Genomic DNA, 23,878 nt, shown 5'->3' with positions numbered 1-23,878 from the left:
AAATTTTGCAACAAAGATGACTACTATTAATTAATAAAGAAAACCAGATATCTCAACTTAGTTTTGTGCTTTTCTATATATGGAAAGATGCAAGAGCCTGGGCTCACTGAAATCATTCCTTTGATAAGCACCTTAGCTATCTAGGTCCAGTATCCAGTCCCCATCCTGAGTCCCCTCAGGGTGCACTGCTGGGCGGTGGCTGCAGTGGCTGAAGGCTTGGCAGCTGGGAGCCCATTTGTCTCCATCCTGAGTTTTCTCAAGGCTCACTGTTGGGGACGACTGTAGTGGCTTGATGACTGCGATATTCTTTGTTTATTGACGTGGCAGGCAACATTTTTCATTCACATATTGATGAAGCTAAATATAGATATAGTCTGATGAATGCCCACATGTAACGAGCACACAGTTCCATCAACAAAATCCCATAGTTAAAAGAAAAAGAATAGAGAACATTCACTACTATGTTTATAATCAGAATGGAGGTGTATAAAGCTAGTTTTAACTGACAGTACTTTGGCTTAATCCATTTAATTTTGTCATTTAGAGACTAGGGAAACAGCAAAAGATCTTGAAATGGGCAACAGATACCCTTTCAATAGAATGTTAGAGCCTGTGGGAATGATTCTATAGAAATGTTAATTGTACTTGGCTTTGATTAGGCTATTTTGCAGGGAGAACTTTTACAATGATAGACATTATATGTAGAGATAAAAGTTAACTTATTGAAAATGCATAGTAACACAAGTAATCAATGTGACTAGAAAGGCATACTGTGTCCTACTGAATGCAACTGACTTTCACTTTGTGAATAATGACCAGTTTTGTTAGTTTAGAATCTATAGTTTAGAATCTATTTGTGAATTCATTTGAGCATTCCTTTTCTGACTTGTAATTGTATGGTACTCCAACTTCTTTTTGAAGTGGTTTGCAGTATCCACTATTCCTCTCATTAATTAACAAACTAAATGCAATCTTTGACACATGTACCACAACAGTCACAATTTTATCTTCTTTAAAAATATATCATTTAGGACTTGCCTGGTGCTCCAGTGCTTAAGAATCTGCTTGCAATGCAAGGGATAGATACTGGTTCAACCCCTGGTCCAGAAAAATCCCACATGCCACAGAGCAACTGATTCCGTTGGCCACAACTACTGAGCCTACATGCACCCTATAGCCCATGCTCCACAACAAGAGATGCCATCGCAATGGGAAGCCTGTGCACTGCAACTAAACAGCAGCCCTCGATCACTGCAAGTAGAAAAAGCCCTCATACAACAACAAAGACCCAGCACGGCCAAAAAATAAATAAATCTTAAAAAAAAAAAAAAAAAATATATATATATATATAATTTAACAAAGACAAAACATACTCCTTGACAAAGACAAGACAAATTATAGAGGTATGTGTGTGATCGGGGCAAATGTTTGCTACAGAAATTATAAACCATGTACTGAATACCCTGTAATCTTCACCTAAATGTTTTAATGAAACTTAAAAACTAGTCATGTATGGATGTGAGAGTTGGGCTATAAAGAAAGGTGAGTGCCAAAGAATTGATGCTTTTGAACTGTGGTGTTGGAGAAGACTCTTGAGAGTCCCTTGGACTGCAAGGAGATCCAACCAGTCCATCCTAAAGATCAGTCCTGAGTGTTCATTGGAAGGACTGATGTTGAAGCTGAAACTCTAATACTTTGGCCACCTGATGTGAAGAGGTGACTCATTTGAAAAGACCCTGATGCTGGGAAAGCAGGATGACCAAGGCAGGAGGGGAAGGGGACAACAGAGGATGAGATGGTTGGAGGACATCACCAACTCAATGGACATGAGTTTGAGAAAACTCTGGGAGTTGGTGATGGACAAGGAGGCCTGGCGTACTGCAGTCCATGGTGTCGCAAAGAGTTGGACATGACTAAGTGACTGAACTGAGTGATATTCCTTCCAAAGTCTTCTTGAAGATAAATTTTCTAGGAAAGGAGAATGCCATGTGATAACAGAGGCATAAATTACAGTTATGCCGCCACAAGCCAAGAAATGCCAAGAATTACTAAAAGCTGAGAGAGAGGCATGGAATAGATTCTCGCTCTGAGCCCCCAAAAGGGAACCAAGCTACTAACATCTTGATTTCAGGTTTCTGGCCTCCTGAACCCTGAGAGAATAAATCTCTCTCATTTTTTAATATCTAGCTTGTGGTATTTTGTTATGACAGCTCTAGAAATTCAAAATAGGTTCCTGCCTAGTTATCCCTTCCAAGTTTCCTTGACGATAAATTTTTTCTAGGGTTAACTGAAGAATGTTACTTGCCATCTGGACCTACAGGGATTAGCCCTGGTAATCATTCATCTTCAACACACTCTGAACAGAGCTCAGGGCAGAGATTAGGAATGAGGCACTCTGTGTGCTGGGAGAAACTGGCACAACAGGCCTTCAGAGATAATTTTCAAGAGATAATTTTATAAACCCAAATTCTTGTATCCTCTCATACTTAGAAAAGCACTAACATAGATAGTCCTGCCTTATGACGAGCAGCAACTTTCTATGAGACATGTGTTTGACTGAATGTACTCTTTCTCCAGTATCACATACATGCTGATGGGAACCCCCTTAACTTCTCTGGAGCAGTTCCCCATAGCTATCTCAGAGGATGCCTCCAGGCTATCGTCCTCAGTCAAAGTCGCTGAGTTGTATCCAACTCTTTGTGACCCCATGCACTGTATAGTCCGTGGAATTCTCCAGGCCAGAACACTGGAATGAGTAGCCTTTCTCTTCTCCAGGGGATCTTCCCAACCCAGGGATTGAACCCAGGTCTCTCGAATTGCAGGCGGATTCTTTACCAGCTGAGCCACAAGGGAAGCCCTCATAAGTCCCCAAATAAAACTGCAATTCACATCTCTCACATCTCTCACATGGTATATTTTTATTTCAGTCGACACACTAGGATGGGAAAAATTCCTAAACACTGAGGACACATATTTGTTTTGCTGCATTTTTTTTTTTTTTTGATTGCTTGGCTGTACGCTTGCAGGATTTTAGTTCTCCAACCAGGAATTGAACTCAAGCCCTCTGAAAGAGAATCCGTCTGCCAATGCAGGAGACACAAGAGACGTGGGTTCAATCTCGGGTTCAAGAAGATTCCCTTGAGCACAAAGTGGCAACTCACTACAGTATTCTTGCCTAGAAAATTCCATGGACAGAGGAGCCTGGCTGGCTACAGTCCATGGGACCGCAGAGAGTTGGACATGACTGAGTGACCGAGCACACATATACAAAAACTTTGGCAGTGAAAGCACAGAGTCCTAACCACTAGACCACTAGGGAATTCCCTTGATGGATGCTTTTATACACACTTGTTTTCAAAGAAATTAAATGATGTATTTTTTTAAGTCAGAGTTTTCAAAGGCCATATTGTAATTATTAGGTCTCTTTCAATGCAGACGATCACAGTAATCACAGGGAATTTTTTATCCATCCTGCTTAGTTCCTTTAGCCCCTCTCAATAAGTTACTAAATATTAATACTTAGTATGAAAGCATGTCTGTGCTAAGTACTATGTTAGGTTCTGGGTATACAATGCTGAATGAAACCACTGAACTATACTTAAAGGAGAAATATATCAACTTAAAAATTAAAAATAAATTTAAAAAACATAAATAAAAGATTATACTACCAGAAGTGCTGCAAAGAATTCGTTTTCAGATAATTAGAGAACACAAAGAAAGAAAACCTGAAATTTACAAGAGGAAATCTACTGACAAAAAAGACTGCCCTGAGAAATAAAGTCTGCCTATATCTATTTAGGCTTGGTTTGTAGCATGTGCAACAGAAGAAACAATGTATGAAACAGAGTTAAGTAAACCTTATTCAAGGAACACTGAAAGACCCCTGCTATGTGCGAGTTGGACTATGAAGAAGGCTGAGCGCCGAAGAATTGATGCTTTTGAACTGTGGTGTTGGAGAGACTCTTGAGAGTCCCTTGGACTGCAAGGAGATCCAACCAGTCCATTCTGAAGGAGATCAGCCCTGGGATTTCTTTGGAAGGAATGATGCTAAAGCTGAAACTCCAGTACTTTGGCCACCTCATGCAAAGACTCTGATGCTGGGAGGGATTGGGGGCAGGAGAAGAAGGGGACGACAGAGGATGAGATGGCTGGATGGCATCACTGACTCGATGGACGTGAGTCTGGGTGAACTCCGGGAGTTGGTGATGGACAGGGAGGCCTGGCATGCTGCGATTCATGGGGTCGCAAAGAGTCGGACTCGACTGAGCGACTGATCTGATCTGACCTGATGTATAATATAAGGAGGGGCAATGATGCAGCATGAGGCTATACAGTTAGACAGCAGTCAGATCTCACAGGACCTTTTGATTAATTAAGCAACTTGGCAGTTTAACAAATTATTTTTTTCTCTCTTGATTTTCTCTCTTTTCAAGTGACCTTGGACCTGTGAGCTTTAAGCAGGGGTACAAGGAAACAGGAATGAGGTGTACATGTATTTCTAAAAGATTACTTTGGCTGCAGCATCAAATTAAAGGGATATAACACCGAATGCAGAAGAACTATTAGGGAGGCTATGGCAGTAATCCAAAGGAGAGGTGGTGAAATCTAAACTGGTTGAGAAGGAGATGGTAGAGACAGTAGGGGAAAAAAATGGAGAAGCAGATGATTTCAAGAAATATTTAAGAGATAAACCAACAAGTCCCTACTTTAAAATAAAGTGCTTGCCTCTCTTCCAATTTAAGCTCTGCACCTATAAATCCTTTGTAGACCTGGTTTGTATACAGTTTTTCCTATATGAATCAACTAGAGTTTGTCTCTGCAAGAGAGAAGTGGGGAGAAGAGAAAGAGGCATTTAACTCACCATTTTAAATAAGCAGTGAAAGTTTACATTAGAAAGGAAGGAAGGAGAACTGTTTGCTATGTGAGTAATGCTACAGGGTTTGCTTATAAACAGGCAATGAAGCCATGAGTAAAAGATGTAGAGCATATTCATTCAACAGGTCCAAAGCTGCATGAAAATAGATATTATCAAGAGAAAAAGTAATTTGAATCAAAATTACAAGGTCAATGAGACCCTTGTGATGAATGTGAATTAGAATGGAAGCTGAAAATAAACAATGTATACAAATATGAACTGTTTTAATGGCTGAATGAGATTAAGGGAGAAAGGCAGTTTTGCATGGGTGCTATTAGGAACTCCCACTGGAATTCACTGGGCTGTGTAAAAAAGTATCAGCTACTAATAGAAGTAGTATGTTAAACGTGAAGGTCACTTTGCAATCCATTTTTACTATACAGTGATGAAAACTCTTGAGAGTCCCTTGGACTGCAAGGAGATCCAACCAGTCCATTCTGAAGGAGATCAGCCCTGGGTTTTCTTTGGAAAGAATGATGCTAAAGCTGAAACTCCAGTACTTTGGCCACCTCATGTGAAGAGTTGACTCACTGGAAAAGACTCTGATGCTGGGAGGGATTGGGGGCAGAAGGAGAAGGGTTCGACAGAGGATGAGATGGCTGGATGGCACCACTGACTCGATGGACGTGAGTTTGAGTGAACTCCGGGAATTGGTGATGGACAGGGAGGCCTGGCATGCTGCGATTCATGGGGTTGCAAAGAGTCGGACACGACTGAGAGACTGAACCAAACTGACTGAACTGATGAGAGATATTGTTAAATTGATCAATGGATAACTGGAGCAAAGAATCACTATCCAAATACTAAAAACCCTGAACTATACAAATCGACTACAGAAGGCAGGACCATATTTGTGGTAGACAGCTAGCTAGCTGTCCACACAAATTTCTGTATCTCTTCCATAGTATAGAGTTGCCCTGGGAATTGCTGCCCAGCAAGATTTTATTTCCCAGCCTTTCTTGTATCTAGCAAAAGTGAATGTGAGTAGAACCATGTGAGTCACTGCCAGGTCAAAGTTTTTAAAAAGCAGGTGTGAATTCTGCATGTTCTCTTTGTTTCAGGCAGCTAAATGCAGAAGACAAAAGAGTCTTAAGGATTTGCAAGGCCCAAAGATGGGCAGTGTGTGGACCTTAAATCACTGTGGAAGGTAAGCCATCTACCAACCAAAAATACCAGCATGTGATGCATCTATGTGAAAACTAAACTTCAACTGTGTTAAGACACTGAAATTGTGACTTTGTTATAGAAGCAAGCATTACTCTAATATCTGCTTGGATTATGTAACTGGATCTTTAGGTTTCCTTTTTTAGCATGTATTTTTATGTACTTCAGGAAAATACTTACGCTAGGCTAAAACACAAACCTGGAAGTTTGCCACAAGAGAAAGTCCTAAACAACTCAGTAATCCAAGTACAAGGCCAGCCTTGTTTAATCTGATGATTCGATTCTCTTCAGGATTCAGAGCATGAACTTGCTTATAACGAACATAAATGGTCGCAACGCCTGGGAAAAGACAATTGGAAAAACAAAAAAGTAATAAATAACTAAGGAATAAAGTTGCCGATAAAAAGCTCACAAAAGTCAGTGGTATCTAAAAACATGGAGTCCCCCCACAACACCCCCCGCCCTCCGCCTGCACTCCACCCCTTGACCTCGCTGCATGTGGGATCTTAGTTCCCTGACCAGGGATCAATCCCATGCCCCCTGCATTGGAAGCTCAGTCTTAACCACTAGACCACCAGGGAAGTCTCAGGAAACATAGTTTCCTTTTTAAAGATAATCTGAGAGAAGAAAAAACAAAACAAGCAAAAAACCAGCTGTAGTTTCTAAAGAACTTTTAAGACTGTACTGTAAAACTACTATTATCTCTGTGTGACTGAGCAAGTTCTTTGCTTCCTGTGGGCCTCATGTTAAAAATATTTTGGAAAAATTTAAGAGGTGCATTTGATGTTTTCTGAAAATCTCTAATACATGTTATATAAAACACAAACTGGGGGTTTCCCAGGTGGTGCTAGTGGTAAAGAACACACCTGCCAATGCAAGAGATATAAGAGACGTGGATCCCTGTGTCAGGAAGATCCTCTGGAGGAAGGGATGGCAACCACGCCAATATTCTTGCCTGGAGAATGCCATGGAAAGAGGAGCCTGGCAGGCTACAGTGCTTAGGGTCCTAAAGAGTCAGATATAACTAAAGCAACTTCACACGAATTATTACATATGATTAGCATTAAAGTCTAAAGTAATTCGTTTGAAGAATATGGATAAGATAGACACAGGCAAAAAAACACCAAAGGATTATTTGCCTCAATCTCATTTCATTTCTAATTGCTACAACTTGGCTCAGATACAGCAGTCATTAACATAGGAAAAAAAACACAAAACCCCACTTGACTGTCCTTACTGGTTAAGAAAGGGCCAAATTAAACCTTCCATTGCAAAAATATTGCCAAAGAACTAAAAGTGTAGGAAACATAACAGAGATATACTTTTGTAGAGACATATTTCTGAAAACTTTAGTTACAAGATGAACTTCTGTACTCTGAAATAATTTTTTTAACTTAAGTGTTTGCCCTGAGCAAATAATAAACATGATACGGAAAAATGCAAATATTTAAAACAATCGCAATTGGTGGAAAAAGCATTATTTTAGTAAACCATTAATTAAAAAATTAGCTCAAAAAATAATGAAAGGAATGTAAAATAGTATAGTAGAACTGCATTTCTTTGGCATTAGAATATCGCTCAAAAATCAAAACAGAGTTTCATAGCTGTTCGCAAACTTCTCAATCGTTTATCTTAAAGGAATTTTGTTGAGGTTAGTTGTGGTCAGTGTGTTGACAGCTCTTTGTCCTCTACTGGTTATTTAAGAAATCCCCTTAAGACCTCAAGGAATATTTGGTTATACTTTACAGCTTCTATTTGCATGAGTAGTCAAATAGCTCTATAGATATTTTTAAAAGATTTACTTCCATAATTTAGCATTTCTAGACATTGTTTTTACTTTAAAAGAAACATATCTGTCATCAATAATTTAGTGATGATAACCCTCCTTCAGTGAAACTAGCAAGTAAAACAAATAACCGAACAGTAAAGGGCAATTCAGCTATAAATTTTGATTCCCAAAATCATTCTTACTACTTACATAAAACTGCGGCGATATTTAACATTGCCCCAAACAAGCATTTTTCTGGAGCCACTGTACCAGTGTCACTAGAAGAAAAAAAAAAAAGGTATGAGGATTTCTCATGTTAGATAGACACGTGTATTTCTTCTAATGGATAAGAAACAAAAGAGGTTATTTCAAATCCTTTATCTTTTTATAAATTCCATGACTCAACTCTTAATTTTATAATGAGAACATGACAATTTCAGCTCTCAATATTTAATGTTCACTTTTTTCTCATATCACTTACGGTTATTTCTTTTTCATATAATAGAATTCACTATAAATTGATAAAATAGCTATCCTTGTCATGTTGAGGCTGCATTACTAACTTACATCAGTCAGGCAGCATGTTTATCTGTCTCACCTGAATATTCCCTAAATACCAAAGATCCTTTCAGATTCTTTGGACATCTGTTGTTCTCTGCCTATAATTAAAACCTACTTGTTTCTTGATTACTTTTTAAAAATATTTATCTAGCACCTAACAGGATTGTCAGACAGCATTTTAGGGACAAAAACACTGTGGAAATAAGAGAGACAAAACCCTTGTCTTTGCCCTTCTGGAGATTCCACAAAGGGCCAGTTTTGAGTTCTCTCCTCTCTACAGCTTAGGTGACTCACGCAGCTTCCACTCCAGACTTCTATTAAAATCACAGATCACACTGGATTGCAATGTGTCTGTTTACATGCCTGTCTTTGAGTGCAGGATGAAATGCATAGATCCTGATTAACAGCCCACCATTTACTAACTGGGGAACCTTGAGCATGTTCTATGTATACGGTTCTCCCCTATCTAAAATACGGAGCTATCAATTTCTTCCCAGACTTATCAGATCAACATAAGGAAATGAAACTGTGGTCATGCATGCAAAGTATCTAGCATAGCTGCAGGCACACAGAAGACACTCTGTGAATGTTAGCTCCTTCCCCTTTCCTCAAACTACTGAAAAGATTAAAAAGACAAAGTCTTTATCCTCAAATTGAAGTAATATAGGAAGGAGATAAGAAGGATCTCAACCCTGATAATGGTAATTCAAAAAAAAGAGGAAAGTCATATCCACTAAGGAATCAATAATAAATACCTGGTGAATATTTGGATCAGGTTTAGGAAAGTAAAGTATCAAATACTGATTCTAAGGATTGCTCCTTCCCACTCTACAATGTTTCTTAAGACACAAAAGATTTTGTTACTCTTTGATCATCTTCAGAGAGTGGGGATTGTCTTTGCTTCTACCTTTCAAATTTTCAAGAATAAATGCATATGTATTATTCTTATAATCAGAAAAAAATCCATGGAACTTCCTTGGTGGTCCAATGGTTAAAACTCTGTGCTTCCAAAGCAGGGGGCATGGGTTTGATCCGTGGTCGTGGAACTAAGATCCCACATGTTGCATGGTATCACCAAAAAATAAAAATAAACTAGAAAAAAAAAATCCATAATTTTAACTGTGGTATTCCAAATGATGCTCCTGTTTTAGATTACCCATAAGTAAATAACTTATGGGGCTTCCCAGGTGGCTCAGATGGTAAGGAATCTGCCTGCAATGCAGGAGACATGGGTTCAATCCCTGGGTCAGGAAGATCCCTCGGAGAAGGGCATAGCAAACCACTCCCGTATTCTTGCCTGGAGTATTCTATGGACAGAGGAGCCCGGTAGGCTACAGTCCATGGGGTTGCACAGAGTCAGACACAACTGAGTGACTAACACTTTCACTTTCAAGTAAATAACAGCATGCACTTCCAAGATGGCTGGCTAAGTGTGCTCTGGATCAGAATGACAAACTGGCCTACAAATAAAAATAGCCAAGCCCATCACCTCATCAGCATTGCATTTCAACACAGTGGTCATTACACATCATTAAAAAAAATTATCTGATCACTATTTTATGTTATTTATATTATTATGCATATATTAAATACAAGTTCTTTTCATTTTTTTTGGCCACATAGCATGGTTTGTGGGATTTCAGTTCCCCAACCAGGGATCAAACCCAGGCCCTTGGTAGTGAAGTGAGGAGTTCTGACCACTGGACCACCAGAGAATTCCCAAATAAAAGTTTAAATATTTTGAAATATAAAATACATAGACATTCTAACAGTTTCTTCTTATACCCCAGTGGCTAGTCTCAGGAACCCTTCCTACACATTCATAACTTGAACCAAGAGAATACCTGAAGCACACTTGCAGAATTGTCTCTGAACTGTGAATTATCCCTGAAGTGAAATTTATATTTGGTTATGTCATATGGGGAGTGTAACAATGAAGTCTTTCAGGTAGGGTCTATGAGCTGAAAGGAACTTCACAGAGTATCTAGTCGAACTCTATCATTTTTCAGATGAAGACAATGAGCCTAGGGGAAGTAAACATAAGTACCACTGAGTTTACATACATTAAAATGTGGGAGGAAATTCTCCAGATAATAATACTACTAATAATACTAAACTAGCAAAAAAAAATTAAAAGGCAGAAGAACAGAGATAGAAAAGGAAGTGTCTAGTGTTCTATCAGAAAATCACATGCAGTACCATCAGAGAACTGAAACTCTGATAAAGAACTCAGTGGCCTCAAATTATAAAAAGCTCTTTGAAATGAAAGCAAATTCTCTAAGGGGAAATAAAAATGATGAAAGACTCTCAGGAATATGTATGCTCTCCTGGAGTTACTAGAGAATGAACTGGCTTTTAAGCTATAGGTCCTCTGATCAGAGTGGTAAACAGTGGTGACTTATCAAAATTATTCCTAGAACTGGAAACTTTATAGCTTTGGATTTTATAAATCTTCTTAAAGTAGACTCAATCTGTTGGTGACCTGTGTGCTACACCACACCATTGTGGAAACAGTAAATGACATGGCATTGCCCTGATCTCTTCCTGACATTTAAAACAGATAAATTTAGCCTTTAAGTTTATCACCTTTCAGAAGTGCTCTATTTTCTGTGTTGGAAAGGTTATTTTTCAGAGGGTAAACAAACAAATAAATGAAACAACTCAACAACCAACAAATCAAACAACCAAACTGGAAGGAAATCAACCAAGTCGTTAATCATTCCTGGAGGGGCAGAAACTAGAGGGAGGCTGGAAAAGACTTTGAATTTCACTTTTATAATCACTCTAGTACTGTTTAAAACGTGTTATAATAACAACATATTGCCTTTATAACTGGAAAAAAAAAAAGATTATGGACATAGCACATGTAATCAAATACCCATACTTAAATCACAAGTAGTTTTGATATTTCAAAAACATTATCAACAAATTTAGATACTTAGTTGTGTCACAAAAATCTAGGCAACATGTCATGAAGAGTAAGACCATAGTCTCTAGAATCAAATGGCTCGCCTGGTCAAACTGAATCTTGGTTCCATCAATTACTGAGTCATATGCCCTTGAACAAACAACCTCCTTGGACCTCATTTCTTCCTCTATCAAATGGGGGTAATAGTTCCTAACTCAAAGGGTGGCTGTAAAGATTCAATTATTTAAGACCAATTTAAGAAGAATGCTTAGAACATTACCTTGTACGCAGTAGGCAAATCAATTGATCTTTGCCATTACTGTTATCTTTGAAAGAAAGTGAAACTGTTAGTCACTCAGTAGTGTCCGACTCTTTGAGACCCCAGGGACTGTAGCCCACCAGACTCCTCTGTCCATGGAATTCTCCAGGCAAGAATACTGGAGTGGGTTGCCATGCCCTCCTCCAGGGGATCTTCCTGACCCAGGGATTGATCTCGAGTCCCCCTCATTGCAGGCAGATTCTTATTACCGTTGTTCTAGTATTTTTGAATTGTAAGGGGAAAATAATTCCAACTCTATCTCCTGAAACTTTGAATACTTATTTGGAAAACAGGCATTGAGGTGTCACAGTTCACTAACTGAACCTTAACCATCTGTCTCCATATTTCTCTATCACACAGAAAGAACCAAATACAACTTCCTTTTTCTGCTTTTATTATTGTAATTTCAAACATAAAATTTGAATTTCAAAATGTTAAAATTGAATGTTGAGTTCAATATTAAAACATGAATGATACATACCATTCTCCACAAAAGAATACATTTCACTGACCTGATATAAGGCAAAACAGGGTCAACATGGTGAAGTGTTATAGCAGTGATATATGAAAATATGAAAGCAGCCGCTGTCCAAATTACAAGGGCTGAAGGAAGGAAACTGAGGCCTTGCTGAAACCACCACATCTCAAACAGGTCTCCTGAGGCAGAAAAAAAAAACAAATTAGGTAAGATTATTCAAGAGTATTTCATCTATTCTACTTCAGCCATCCCATCCCACAAAATTGTACTTTTCATCCTCAGCTGTTTCACTTCTGATCAATTCCCATACCATCTACTGACACCTACTCTCCTTCAGTTTTGCAGTAAATGGAACCAGGAATCACCCACTTTCTGCATCCAGACACTATCTCTCTACCCCATCTTTCCACACATAATCAATTACCAAGGACTGTTAATTTCACCTCTTGGATTTCCTAAAATCTACCCCTTCTCTCCATCTTCACTGCTACTACTCTACCTAAACCACCATTATTTCTTGACCAGATTATTATTATAACTTTCTAAATGGTCCTCCCTTGGAGAAGGCAATGGCACCCCACTCCAGTACTCTTGCCTGGAAAATCCCATGGACGGAGGAGCCTGGTAGGCTGCAGTCCATGGGGTCGCTAAGAGTTGGACACGACTGAGCGACTTCACTTTGACTTTTCACTTTCATGCATTGGAGGAGGAAATGGCAACCCACTCCAGTGTTCTTGCCTGGAGAATCCCATGGACAGAGAAGCCTGGTGGGCTGCCGTCTATGGGGTCACACAGAGTCGGACACGACTGAAGCGACTTAGCAGCAGCAGCAGCAAATGGTCCTCCCTTAGTCTGGACCACAACCAACCCAGACTCTACTATAAAATTTTTTTTTTAAAGCATTCTAATTCTAAAAAACCAATCTGACTACTTTATTCTCCTCCAGAGAACCTTTCAGTGCCTCCCCCCATGCCCTTACAAGTTTTCTTTCCTTCTTGACATGGCCTACAGTCTTTTTATTGTCTGATCTCTAATTCAATACATTCCTCTCTGGCCACTTCTCTGTCTGCTCCCAGTTCCCTGCCTTAGCTATCACCATCTTCACCATCAATACAAAAACAGTGTTTACTGTGTCAGCAAGCCTACTAAGTACCTTAAACATATGATATCTTTATTCCTCAGAACAGAATCATAGAGGTTAAGAGAACTGCCCAAGGTCATAGGACTGCAGTAGAGACAGTATTCAAATTCAGGCAGTTCCATTCTAACACCAATCACGATGCAAATCTCTTTCAGGTTGCCAAGTGTGTCATGCCCTCTTGCACACCTTTGAACCTTTGTTTTGTCTGGCTACAAATAGTGTCACACCTCCTCCTCCACTACCACACGTTAACTGCTATACATTTCAAGTCTCAACTCTTCTAGCTTCATCTGAGTACTCCTGCTTTGTTTCTGACGGCACCCTTACTTTCTCAACAAGGACACTGCTTGTTTGGTTCTCTTTCTCACTTAACTTTAGAAGGCCTATCTACACATACACCACACATCACCACTTTCTCCCTTAAATTCCAGACTGAGGATGTTGGTAAGTAATTAGGTGTCAATAATATGAATTAGAAAATATTAATGTATCTTCATGCATTTAATATTTAAAAATATAGAAATACTTTCAAATTACAAGAAATTACTATTACACATGTGAAAATAATTTCATATCTGGAGGAGTATCTTCTCATAGTGTGACAGACTGCAATTCAGTATTTCCCATGAACTCTGTAAAAACTTAAACTCTTATCTCCACGATCCTCCAACGTGCTCAGCTTCCTCATCTCAGACTGACCTTCCAAATAATGAAACCTCAGCCATTTTGACTCGTACTTCTCTTTAACTCTGATCATCTGACTTGCTACTAAATATGTACATCTAAACTTTGCTAAATAAGTTTCTTTTCCTTTATCCCTAGAGTCACCATGTACACTCAACTTGAGTAATTTCCTGTCTGAATCATCATAATCTCTTTTCTGTTCTTTCTTCCTGTCATCCCTTAACATTCCATCAATTTTACTCCTCTATTTAATCATGCTAGTTCCCTGGGGCTTCCCTGGTGGCTCAGATGGTAAAGAAGCTTCCTGCAATACAGGAGACCCAGGTTCAATCCCTGGTGCAGAAAGATCCCTGGAGAAGGAAATGGCAACCCACTCCAGTATTCCTGCCTGGAGAAATTCCATGGACAGAGGAGCCTGGTGGGCTACAGTCCATGGGGTCGCAAAGAGTCGGACATGAATCAGCAACTAACACTTTCACATTGGGTGCCTTGCTTGGGAACTCTCCTTAGGCAGTAAATTGGAGCCATTGTTTCCCATCTCTCAGGGATCACTCCCAGTCTTTCTTCACCTGATGCCAATTCCTTGCAAAGTTCCTACAGGACTTTCCCCAGCATGTTTCTGGACAATAATTCTTAATTTCTATAAATTTTGAGTAACTTCTAAAAATTTGAATTTAAAATCTTTAGGAGTCTAGTTTCGACTTTGTTGGTTCTGACAGCCCTTGCACACTTTTTTTCCCCCCAATTTTTGACTATGAGCTCCTGTTTCAGTTCAGTTCAGTCGCTCAGTCGTGTCCGACTCTTTGCCACCCCATGAATCACAGCAAGCCAGGCCTCCCTGTCCATCACCAACTCCCGGAGTTCACTCAGACTCATGTCCATCGAGTCAGTGATGCCATCCAGCCATCTCATCCTCTCTCGTCCCCTTCTCCTCCTGCCCCCAATCCGTCCCAGCATCAGAGTCTTTTCCAATGAGTCAACTCTTCCCATGAGGTGGCCAAAGTACTGGAGTTTCAGCTTTAGCATCATTCCTTCCAAAGAAATCCCAGGGCTGATCTCCTTCAGAATGGACTGGTTGAAGCTCCTGTTTAGATGATCTTAATTGGGAGTGTTCTAAAAGGTTTAGTTTAAGGGTGAATCATTCCAGAGAGGGTCTATATTTTTTTCCAGATACTCTGGCATATTATGAACCTAGGTTGACTTTAATATCTTGGCTTCCAAGTTTTTCAGATCATGTATACAAGTAAATTTAAACTTTGAATCTGAGCGATGACAGGCTCTATAGTTTTAAGTTCTTATGTGGTATCTTTAGTTCCCCACCTGGAGCTGTGATGAAAAGGAACAAATTTGTGCTCCTTCTTTGCCAGGAAGGAGATATTTTTTCCTAGCCCATCTTTCATTGAATATGTAGATTTTTGAGGGTCCTGGCTGATTTGAGGGAAGAGGTTGTTCTCCAAGGCCACAAGTTGTACAACTGCAAATGGGAATATTTACACTTTATTTTTTATGAAAAAGTCATCCCCTGACACACAGGCATCACCTACACCAACTATATAACATGAATGGTGTCTCTGGAAGTTATACATCCGGGAGGTCAAAGGGTTATGAATTCTAACTTGGGTGGTAACAGGGGTAGCCTATCATTTATCCATAATTGTACTTTATTTCAAAGCCCCCTCAAAAGACACACTACTAGTTTACTACCCTGGTGTCAACTCTCTTCGACTTTTTAACCCTGGGAATTTCCCCTTCTTTCCTATGAGGACTGCTATACATTTACAAGGCTAATATAATTTATTCAGCCTTTGGGTGTTTTGGCAAAAGGGATTTTCAAAAGATTTTGTCCACCCTATTGTTAGAAGCATGACCTCTTCTTAAAAAAAAAAAACAAAACAAAACTCCCAGAATCCCACGGACCGTGTTAATCTCAGGTATGTTGGAGGCTGTGGTCCCAGTCAAGTTCCAGAGTATGGGATAAAGTCAGAGAAGAGAGTCAGAGTGGTGGAGATAGATGATTCATTTTATTCAAAGTTGGGGACAGCACTGTCTTTGTCCAGGGAGAATGGGAAAGCCTATTTTATTTTATTTTACTTTATCGGCCTTGCCATGCAGCTTGCAAGATCTCAGTTCCTGGACCAGGGACTGAACCCAGGCCATGGCAGTGAAAGCCTGGTACTCTTAACTACTGGGCCACCAGAGAATTCCCACACGATCTCTTCCTTTAATTGTTTGTGCATGTCCAAATCCTTCCTATTCTTCAAAATCGGGCTTAGATACCATATCCACACAATGTTCCCTAATCCATTTGGATCTGGAAATAAACATTCCTTCTTCTGAGAACATCTGACTTGCACATCTCTTACAGCTCATTTTCTTTGACAGTATAAAAACTGGGGAGGGTGTCTGAAGTGGATAAAATCCTTGATGAGGAATTCCATTTCTCTACTCACAGAATAGGGACTTGCCCATAAAAAGTACTCAATAACCCAGACCAGATCCTCATAAACCCCAAAAAGGTTCATGATTTTTCTATTTCAGTTAATAGTACAAGCAATCCCCGACTTACAGTTCATCTTTACGATGGTACAAAAGCAATTTGCGTTCAGTAGAAATCACACTTCAAATTTTGCCCTTTTCCTAGCCTAGTGATATGCAGTACAATATTCTTGTGACAAGATGCAGGTCCTGGTCATTTGCAACCATTCTTATTCCTAGTTACCACTGTAAACACTCAAATAAGATTCTCAGTTCTCTTGGCCTGTGTTTTTCCTTCCCCTCCATCCATTCTACACGCACTGCCAAATTAACTTTCCTAAAACATATTTCTGCTCAAAAACTTCTTTAAATAAAATCATGTTAACTTGGGCAAGCTTCATTAATTTCTCTGAACCAGTTTCTCCTTTGAAAAATGACAATAATATTATTGGCAAAGGCTGTACTGTCCAATACAGTCAGTACCAGCCACAGGTGAAGAGCTGACTCACTGGAAAAGATCCTGATGCTGGGAAAGACTGAAGACAAAAGGAGAAGGGGGCGGCAGAGGATGAGATGGTTAGATAGCATCACAGACTCAATGAACAAATTCAGGGAGACAGTGGAGGACAGAGGAGCCTGGCTTGCTGCAGTGCCTGGGGTCACAAAGAATCGAATACATAGCAACTGAATAACAACAACAAAGCCACATGTGACTATTTAAATTAAAAACTTCAGTTCCTCAGTTGTACTAGATGCATTTCAAGTGCTCAGAAGCCACAGCTGTAGCTACCATACAGGATGGTGAAAATATGGAACATTTCCATTATCATGGAAAAGTTCTATTGGACAGCACTGGATCACTATTACAGGGTTTACACTGACATAGCACATGTAAAGAACCTAAACACTTACTGACACTGGTACCTTTTAGTATTAACTGTTAAATGCTCTAAAAGAATACCTGCTTCAGAGAGGTTTATTCAAGAAGTAAATGAGATAATATATGTAAAGATGCTGTCATGGGTGGTCAGTAAATGTTCCTCTTTCAGAATGTAAAAGATGAAAGTTCACAAAATACCGGTCTTCAAATATGCCCAAACCTGCACCTTTTTGTAAATCCTGAAACTCACATATAAACAAAATAGAGGCTGTTTCAACCCACATGTCTGCTAAGTCACTTCAGTTGTGTCCGACTCTGTGCGACCCCAGAGGCGGCAGCCCACCAGGCTCCCCTGTCCCTGGGATTCTCCAGGCAAGAACACTGGAGAGGGTTGTCATTTCCTTCTCTAATGCATGAAAGTGAAAAGTGAAAGTGAAGTCGCTCAGTCGTGTCCGACTCTTAGCGACCTCATGGACTGCAGCCTACCAGGCTCCTCCGTCTATGGGATTTTCCAAGCAAGAGTACTGGAGTGGGGTGCCATTGTCTTCTCATGTCTTTAAAACCTGTAAAATTTCAAGTCAATGCACCAATATTGTTCAAGGGTAGAGCACTATGCTATTAATTTTTTCTTTAGAAGTTGATATGTGTGTATTTTATAATAATATAATACATAGAATTAAATAATATTTTAAATCTGCGATATCAATTTTCTCATTCTTTCTCACATTAGACACCTTTCACTGATCTCAAAAAGGATAAAATTAAATGAAGAACACTGAGTTCCCTCCCACAGAAGGAAAAACAATAATGAGGAAAAGATGATAAGCTTATTATTAAGCCAAAGAGAGCACTGACTAGTCCCTGAGATGCAATGGGAAGAACACAGTTTTAAGATCAGATTTACGTAAATGCAAATCTCAGCTTTATCACATCCCAGCTGTACAATTTCAGGCAAGTTACTTAGCTTCTCTGAGTTTCAGTATTCTGATTTGTAAAGTAGCTATTCCTTAGAGTAGTACAGAGTAAACATACAAATAATCATGATGCTCATACTTAATCACTAAGTCATGTCCAACTCTTTCTAACCCTATGGACTGTAGACTGCTGGCTCCTCTGTCCATGGGATTTTCCAGGCAAGAATACTGGAGTAGGCTGACATTTCCTCCTCCAGGGGATCTTCTGTACCCAGGGATAGAACCTGTTATCTCCAGGGTTCCCTGAACTGGTAGGCGGATTCTTCACCACTGAGCCACCTGTGAAGCCCCATAATAATGATAGGTGATTTATCACCTCTGTACAACCACAATTAGCCACAGGGATGGGGAATGACAATTCTTAATTCCTTTTACATGTGAATCATCTTAGATTCCTATCTCCTTAGGTTTTGAGGGTTCTAGTTACCTAAATTGACAATTTAGAGGAAAAGCAGCAGCAAATGGTTGTTGTTCAGCTGCTCAGACATATCCAACTGTTTGGGACCCCAAGGACTGCAGCGTGCCAGGCTTCCGGGTTCTTCACTATCTCCTGAAGCTTGCTCAACTCATGTTCACTGAGTTGGTGATGCCATACAACCATCCTATCCTCTGTCACCCCCTTCTCCTGCCCTCAACCTTTCCCAGCATCAGGGTCTTTTCCAATCAGTCGGCTCTTTGCATCAGCTGGCCAAAGTATGAGAGCTTCAGCTTCAGCATCAGTCTTTCCAATGAACACTCAGATTTGATTTCCTTTAGGACTAACTGGTTTGATCTCCTTGCTGTCCAAAAGACTCTGAAGAGTCTTCTCCAGCACCACAGTTTGAAAGCATCAATTCTTTGGCACTCAGCCTTCTTTACGGTCCAACTCTCACATCCGTACATAACTACTGGAAAAATCATAGCTTTGACTATACCGACCTTTGTTGGCAAGGTGATGTCTCTGATTTTTAATACTCTAAGTTTGTCATAGCTTTTCTTCCAAGGAGCAAGCATCTTTTAATTTCATGGCTACAGTCACCATCCACAGTGATTTTGGAGCCCCCAAAAATGAAGTCTTATATTGTTTCCATTTTTTCCCCATCTATTTGCCATGAAGTGATGGGACCAGATGCCATGACGTTAGTTTTCTGAATGTTAAGTTTGAAGCCAGCTTTTTCACTGTCCTCTTTTACCTTCATCAAGAGGCTCTTTAGTTCCTCTTGGCTTTCTGCCATTAGGCTAGTCTTATCTGCATATCTGAGGTTATTGGGCAAATGGTTTACCAGTTTGCAAAGGACCACTGAGAAATTTAAGTGCACCGAGGTAAGGAAGACTACTGTTGCCTATGTATTATCACACTGGAAAGCTGGAAGCACTGCCAACCAAGCAAAGGAATTTAAATGCTTAATAATTTAAGAAACCTTTCAAGATTCTTGAAAATATGCAGGAATAACCTTCACATAGCAATAACAGAAACACTTAACAAAATATTCTTGCATTTCTCACCTATCTTATCTCTGCTTTCCTTGAAGATCCCTGAATCAGAACTGCATCTACAAGTTTTAAATTCCACAATATTTAAATGCCACAGGTAAAAAAGATGAATTCTTTATGCTGTTTCCTCTAAGGGGTGACTACTTAGGGACAATAAAAAAGTAAATTCTGGATATTCCAAGTGAAGAAAGAAAGCCACAGGTACACAGAATCACGCCCAAAGCAAAGCATAATAGTAAATGGTTATTTTTCTAAACTCTAGTTTGGCCTTCTAACAAACATACTATTCTCATAATGATTAAAAATTAAATAGTCTAGAAAATTAAGTAACACTTTTACAAGTCGGATCAAACATTACAGGGAGAGAAGTCGAGGGAGAATCTGATGGTGCATGGCAAATTAGAGCTGTATTTAGTATTGGTTTATAAATTTAAATTTGGGAGAACTGGAAAAATGTGGAGTTTTACAAATGTATCCTAATGAAAGCACAGTTGTGAAGATATAAAGGACTAGATATTTACCTTTCTATACTGGACTTCCCTGGTGGCTCAGACGGTAAAGAATCTGCCTGCAATGCAGGAGACCCAGGTTCGATTCTTGGGTGGGGGAGATACCCTGGAGAAGGGAATGGCTACCCGTACTCCTGCCTGAAGAAGTCTATAGACAAAGGAGCCTGGCGGGCCCCGGTCCAGGAGTCCCAAAGAGTGGGGAACGACTGAGCGACTAACATACACACATACACACCACACACACAACACACACACACACTACTCTGCTCACCCCAGGGAAGACTTGAGCTTCGGGTAAACACAAAGTGAAAGTGAAAGTGAAGTCGCTCAGTCGTGTCCGACTCTTTGTGACTCCATGGACTGTAGCCCCGCAGGCTCCTCGGTCCATGGGATTTTCCAGGCATGAATACTGGAGTGGGTTGCTGTTTCCTTAGCTGCTGCTGCTGCTGCTGCTAAGTAGCAAGTCACCACAAAAACCTTCCTCCCCTACCTACCCCACCCCTCCAGGAATCCAAGCCCGGGAGTGATAAAGAGAAGGTATACTCAACCACAGTTTTTTGTGGGACTGGGGCAAAGGTTCTCGATAACCGCTTAAAACAAATAAAACCAAGGAATTATTTACACCCACCGCTGCCTTCTTCCGGAGGCGCAAAGAACTGGGACGAAGAACTCGATTAACCCGTGCCTGGGGCAGAGAAAAGACGTGGGAGGCGGAGGCTTGGCAGGGCTTGGGGCAAGCTAGGCGTGGAAGGGTGCGGGGGAGGGGGAAAGACCAAGAACTCACACTGAAAGGTGAGGCACGGAGACCTGAACCCAGCCTGCACCCACTCAAGACCCCTCCTCCCCAATCGGATCCCCAGCAGTCCGTCCGCGCTCCGGCTGCCACCTGGTCCCTCTCCCACAAGTCGTACAGCGTGGTCCCTGGAAGCTGGACGCCTTGCACGCCCGCCACGGGGTTGTGGGGCTCCTAGCAGCATCCCCGTCTCTGACCTGCCCGATTCCATTCTCTAATACATCCCTCCTTAGTTGGGGCTGGAGCCGGCCCTCATCCCGTATTTGGCCTACCTCGCTCAGACGACCCTGCCAGTACTGACCGCCGGGTCCGGAGGCGGCCGGCTGAACGGAGATGGGGCAGGGCCCCGAAGCGCGCTCCCGAGCAGCCAAGCCGGTCCCGGGGCGCGCTCACCGCTGAGAGGTGCGCGCTCGCGCCGCCGCCTGCTCCGACACTGTATCCCTTTACGGCAATCGCGAAAGTGTCGTGAACGTGCTGCCTCGGATCAGAGTCACCCAGTCGGCTGGAGTCGCAGGTCTTAATTCTAGCTGTGTGCTTTTGCGGGCCGTGGTAAGGATGCGAGGCTCGGTCCTGGGGAAACGGCCAGAATATAAAGAATGAGTCGGGGGCCACGATTCTCAAAAGGGGCGGAGAGAGGGCTGCAAGTTCTGGGGTGGGGCATTGGAATATATCTCTGTATGGACTCGCGCGAGGCGAACGCAGTTTCTTCCTCGCGCAGGGTAGCCTCGCGCGCGGGCTTGTGGGGAGTGCGAGGGGCTACTGCTCCTCTGACCCCGGATGAAGAGATTGAGGTGGCTAATTGCCAGCGCGAGAGCTCGGGGGCTACTGTGCTGGGTGTAAGGCTGGAGAAAACCTCGGCGGCCCGGGCTGGGCGGGCCGAGGGCTAGGGGCGCTGCCTGCGCGGAACCGACCTTGCCTGTCAGGTCCACACCCTCCTGCTCAGGTGTTGCTAAGTCCACAAACCGTGTTGAATCCTGTGCCGATTTTGCCTTCCGTTTGGAATACGGTGCTGGTGATTCGTGGCTGGGGCCACACTTCTTGGTCAGCAACTTTTCTAGAAATCTCAGAGTCGGTATTGACGATCTCTAAGGTTGCCACCTAGGGTTTATTTCAGAAGTATTCTTGGAAGGACTGAAGGGTTTGCTAGTCTTTGCCGGTGTCCCTAGAACACTAGATGAATGGGATATTTAAATGTTGCTGTGTTTAACTTGTTTTTACTCCAGTTCGGTGATTGGCGTTTTTGTGTCATTTATGACATTTTGCATCATTGGTATTAATATATATATGTGATTTTGCTTTAAGTCTCTTAGTTCATTGATGAGTCTGTGTTAACGGTAATAGGCAAGTTCATAATTATCTTTAAACAAACGTTAGTGTCGTGTGTGTGAACAAGGAATAAAGATTCTGTTTCTACTCTCGTACTATTGGGCGTGTGTTCAGTGGAGGTATTGAACTGAGAGCATTTAGACCATAAGAACTCAAGAACCATTGGCTTTCATGTAAAATTCCAGATATTGAAGTTCTAAAGGCGTTTTGCTACATATTCATTTTGTGCTGAGCAAAAACTATTTGGAAGCCCCTTGTGCAACTTGTCTTTACAACCCTTGCATTTGGAAAAAAGCCAGATAAAGCTGCCTCTTGTATTAACCTCTTCTGACAGAGGTACCTTCATTTGTTGTCCAGCTGTTAGATTATTACTGAATATTTACAATTATGGTTTCATAAATGGGTTCTTCTTCCTCTCCCATACCCAATCTCTTAAAATTTACATTATAAACAGTATTATATGTTTGATATTTAAATATAAACTTGTTTTACAACCCCCGTTAGATATTACTGCATAGTCAGTGTGTTTTCTAGGCAGCAGTAGACTTGTTTAGGCTAAAAGTACCGGTGACATTCTTTTTGAGGGTCATGCTATGCTGTCTCTTTTAAGGGAATAGGAAAATAATCCACCAAATGTTAAGCTTTGGCTTTTTTTGCTTGTTTGTTTGTTTCTGGAAGAAGTTGTTTCCTTTTCTTTTAAGGAATGCAAGATTTCACTTCAGCAAAGCAGTAGATCTGAATTGTGTTACACAGTACTGTTTTAGCTTCCAAGTCTTCTGAAAAGGCTTTTGTTTTTGGTAACTTGTTCTGTGTATCACTTGTTAAATAATGCTGAATGTAATCCTGTGATCTGTTTTTTTAAGCTTGATTTTTTATAGTTTGCTCTGCCTCCCAAATACTGTTCACCATTAGTATTTTCCTTTAGTCGTACCATAGAAGTGGAAAGAGCTGTGTAGTCACCAATTCCTGTGAAAGGGTTGTAAACATACTGCTGAATCAGTGCAGCTCAAAACTTGGCACCCTTAGACATAGGGGGGATGCGGATTCTGGAATTTCACACTACAGGTTGGATATTGTGTGAGCTTACCTTATTCTCTGCTGAGCGGTTGGAGATTCCTTTTTTAGTGTGACACTTGTCAGATTTTCACCAGTGCTGAACACTGGAATATTGTAGGCAGCATGTTATTATCTTTAGCGGCTGTAAGCACAGATGTTTTGCATCACAGACTTAAGGTCTACAAATTGTATATAATTTTAGTAAAGATACTCATTAAATTTCTATGATTTTATTTTTGTACCTTCATTGGACCTTTTACATAAATACATGTATGTGCAAAGAAGAATTTTGTTAGACCATATGTGCACCCTTCCCTGAACTCCCATAGCAGTTTGTTCACAGTATGTTATAGCTTAGCTATTTACAAGGCTCCCCACCACCACTTTGAGCTTGAGGGCATGGATGGCATATTTCAATCTTTCTGTTTCCTCAAAGATCTCGAACAATCCAGTG

The 23,878-nt window shown here is 40.8% G+C and overlaps 2 protein-coding genes across 9 annotated transcripts in view; one reads left to right on the top strand and one right to left on the bottom strand.

Annotated features, from left to right (window-relative positions):
- Nucleotides 1-21,450, bottom strand: part of DRAM2 (DNA damage regulated autophagy modulator 2) — a 29,770-nt gene extending 8,320 nt beyond the window's left edge. The window contains exons 1-5 of one of the 7 annotated variants that reach the window (XM_019956868.2): nucleotides 21,315-21,438; nucleotides 20,878-20,934; nucleotides 12,148-12,292; nucleotides 8,058-8,125; nucleotides 6,279-6,418 (exon numbers count right to left, since the gene is read on the bottom strand). In XM_019956868.2, the coding sequence (XP_019812427.1) occupies nucleotides 6,279-6,418; nucleotides 8,058-8,125; nucleotides 12,148-12,278 (339 nt within the window). In that variant the 5' untranslated portion in view covers nucleotides 12,279-12,292; nucleotides 20,878-20,934; nucleotides 21,315-21,438. Of the gene's footprint in view, nucleotides 1-131; nucleotides 358-6,278; nucleotides 6,419-8,057; nucleotides 8,126-12,147; nucleotides 12,293-15,258; nucleotides 17,733-19,752; nucleotides 20,227-20,520; nucleotides 20,817-20,877; nucleotides 20,935-21,314 lie in introns of those variants that run through there. The other 6 variants (XM_019956867.2, XM_070785946.1, XM_070785943.1 and 3 more) reach the window with 6 other exon arrangements.
- Nucleotides 21,451-21,482: 32 nt separating this feature from the next.
- Nucleotides 21,483-23,878, top strand: part of CEPT1 (choline/ethanolamine phosphotransferase 1) — a 36,483-nt gene continuing 34,087 nt past the window's right edge. Inside the window, exon 1 of one of the 2 annotated variants that reach the window (XM_019956865.2) lies at nucleotides 21,483-21,591. The gene's annotated coding sequence lies outside the window, so the exon portion shown is untranslated. The remainder of the gene's footprint in view (nucleotides 21,592-23,878) is intronic. The other variant, XM_019956864.2, reaches the window with a different exon arrangement.

Source organism: Bos indicus, chromosome 3, assembly GCF_029378745.1.
Source record: "Bos indicus isolate NIAB-ARS_2022 breed Sahiwal x Tharparkar chromosome 3, NIAB-ARS_B.indTharparkar_mat_pri_1.0, whole genome shotgun sequence".
Classification (NCBI taxonomy): domain Eukaryota; kingdom Metazoa; phylum Chordata; class Mammalia; order Artiodactyla; family Bovidae; genus Bos; species Bos indicus.
Note: the sequence above shows the minus strand (reverse complement) of the source record. Positions and strands in the feature narration are given on the sequence as shown.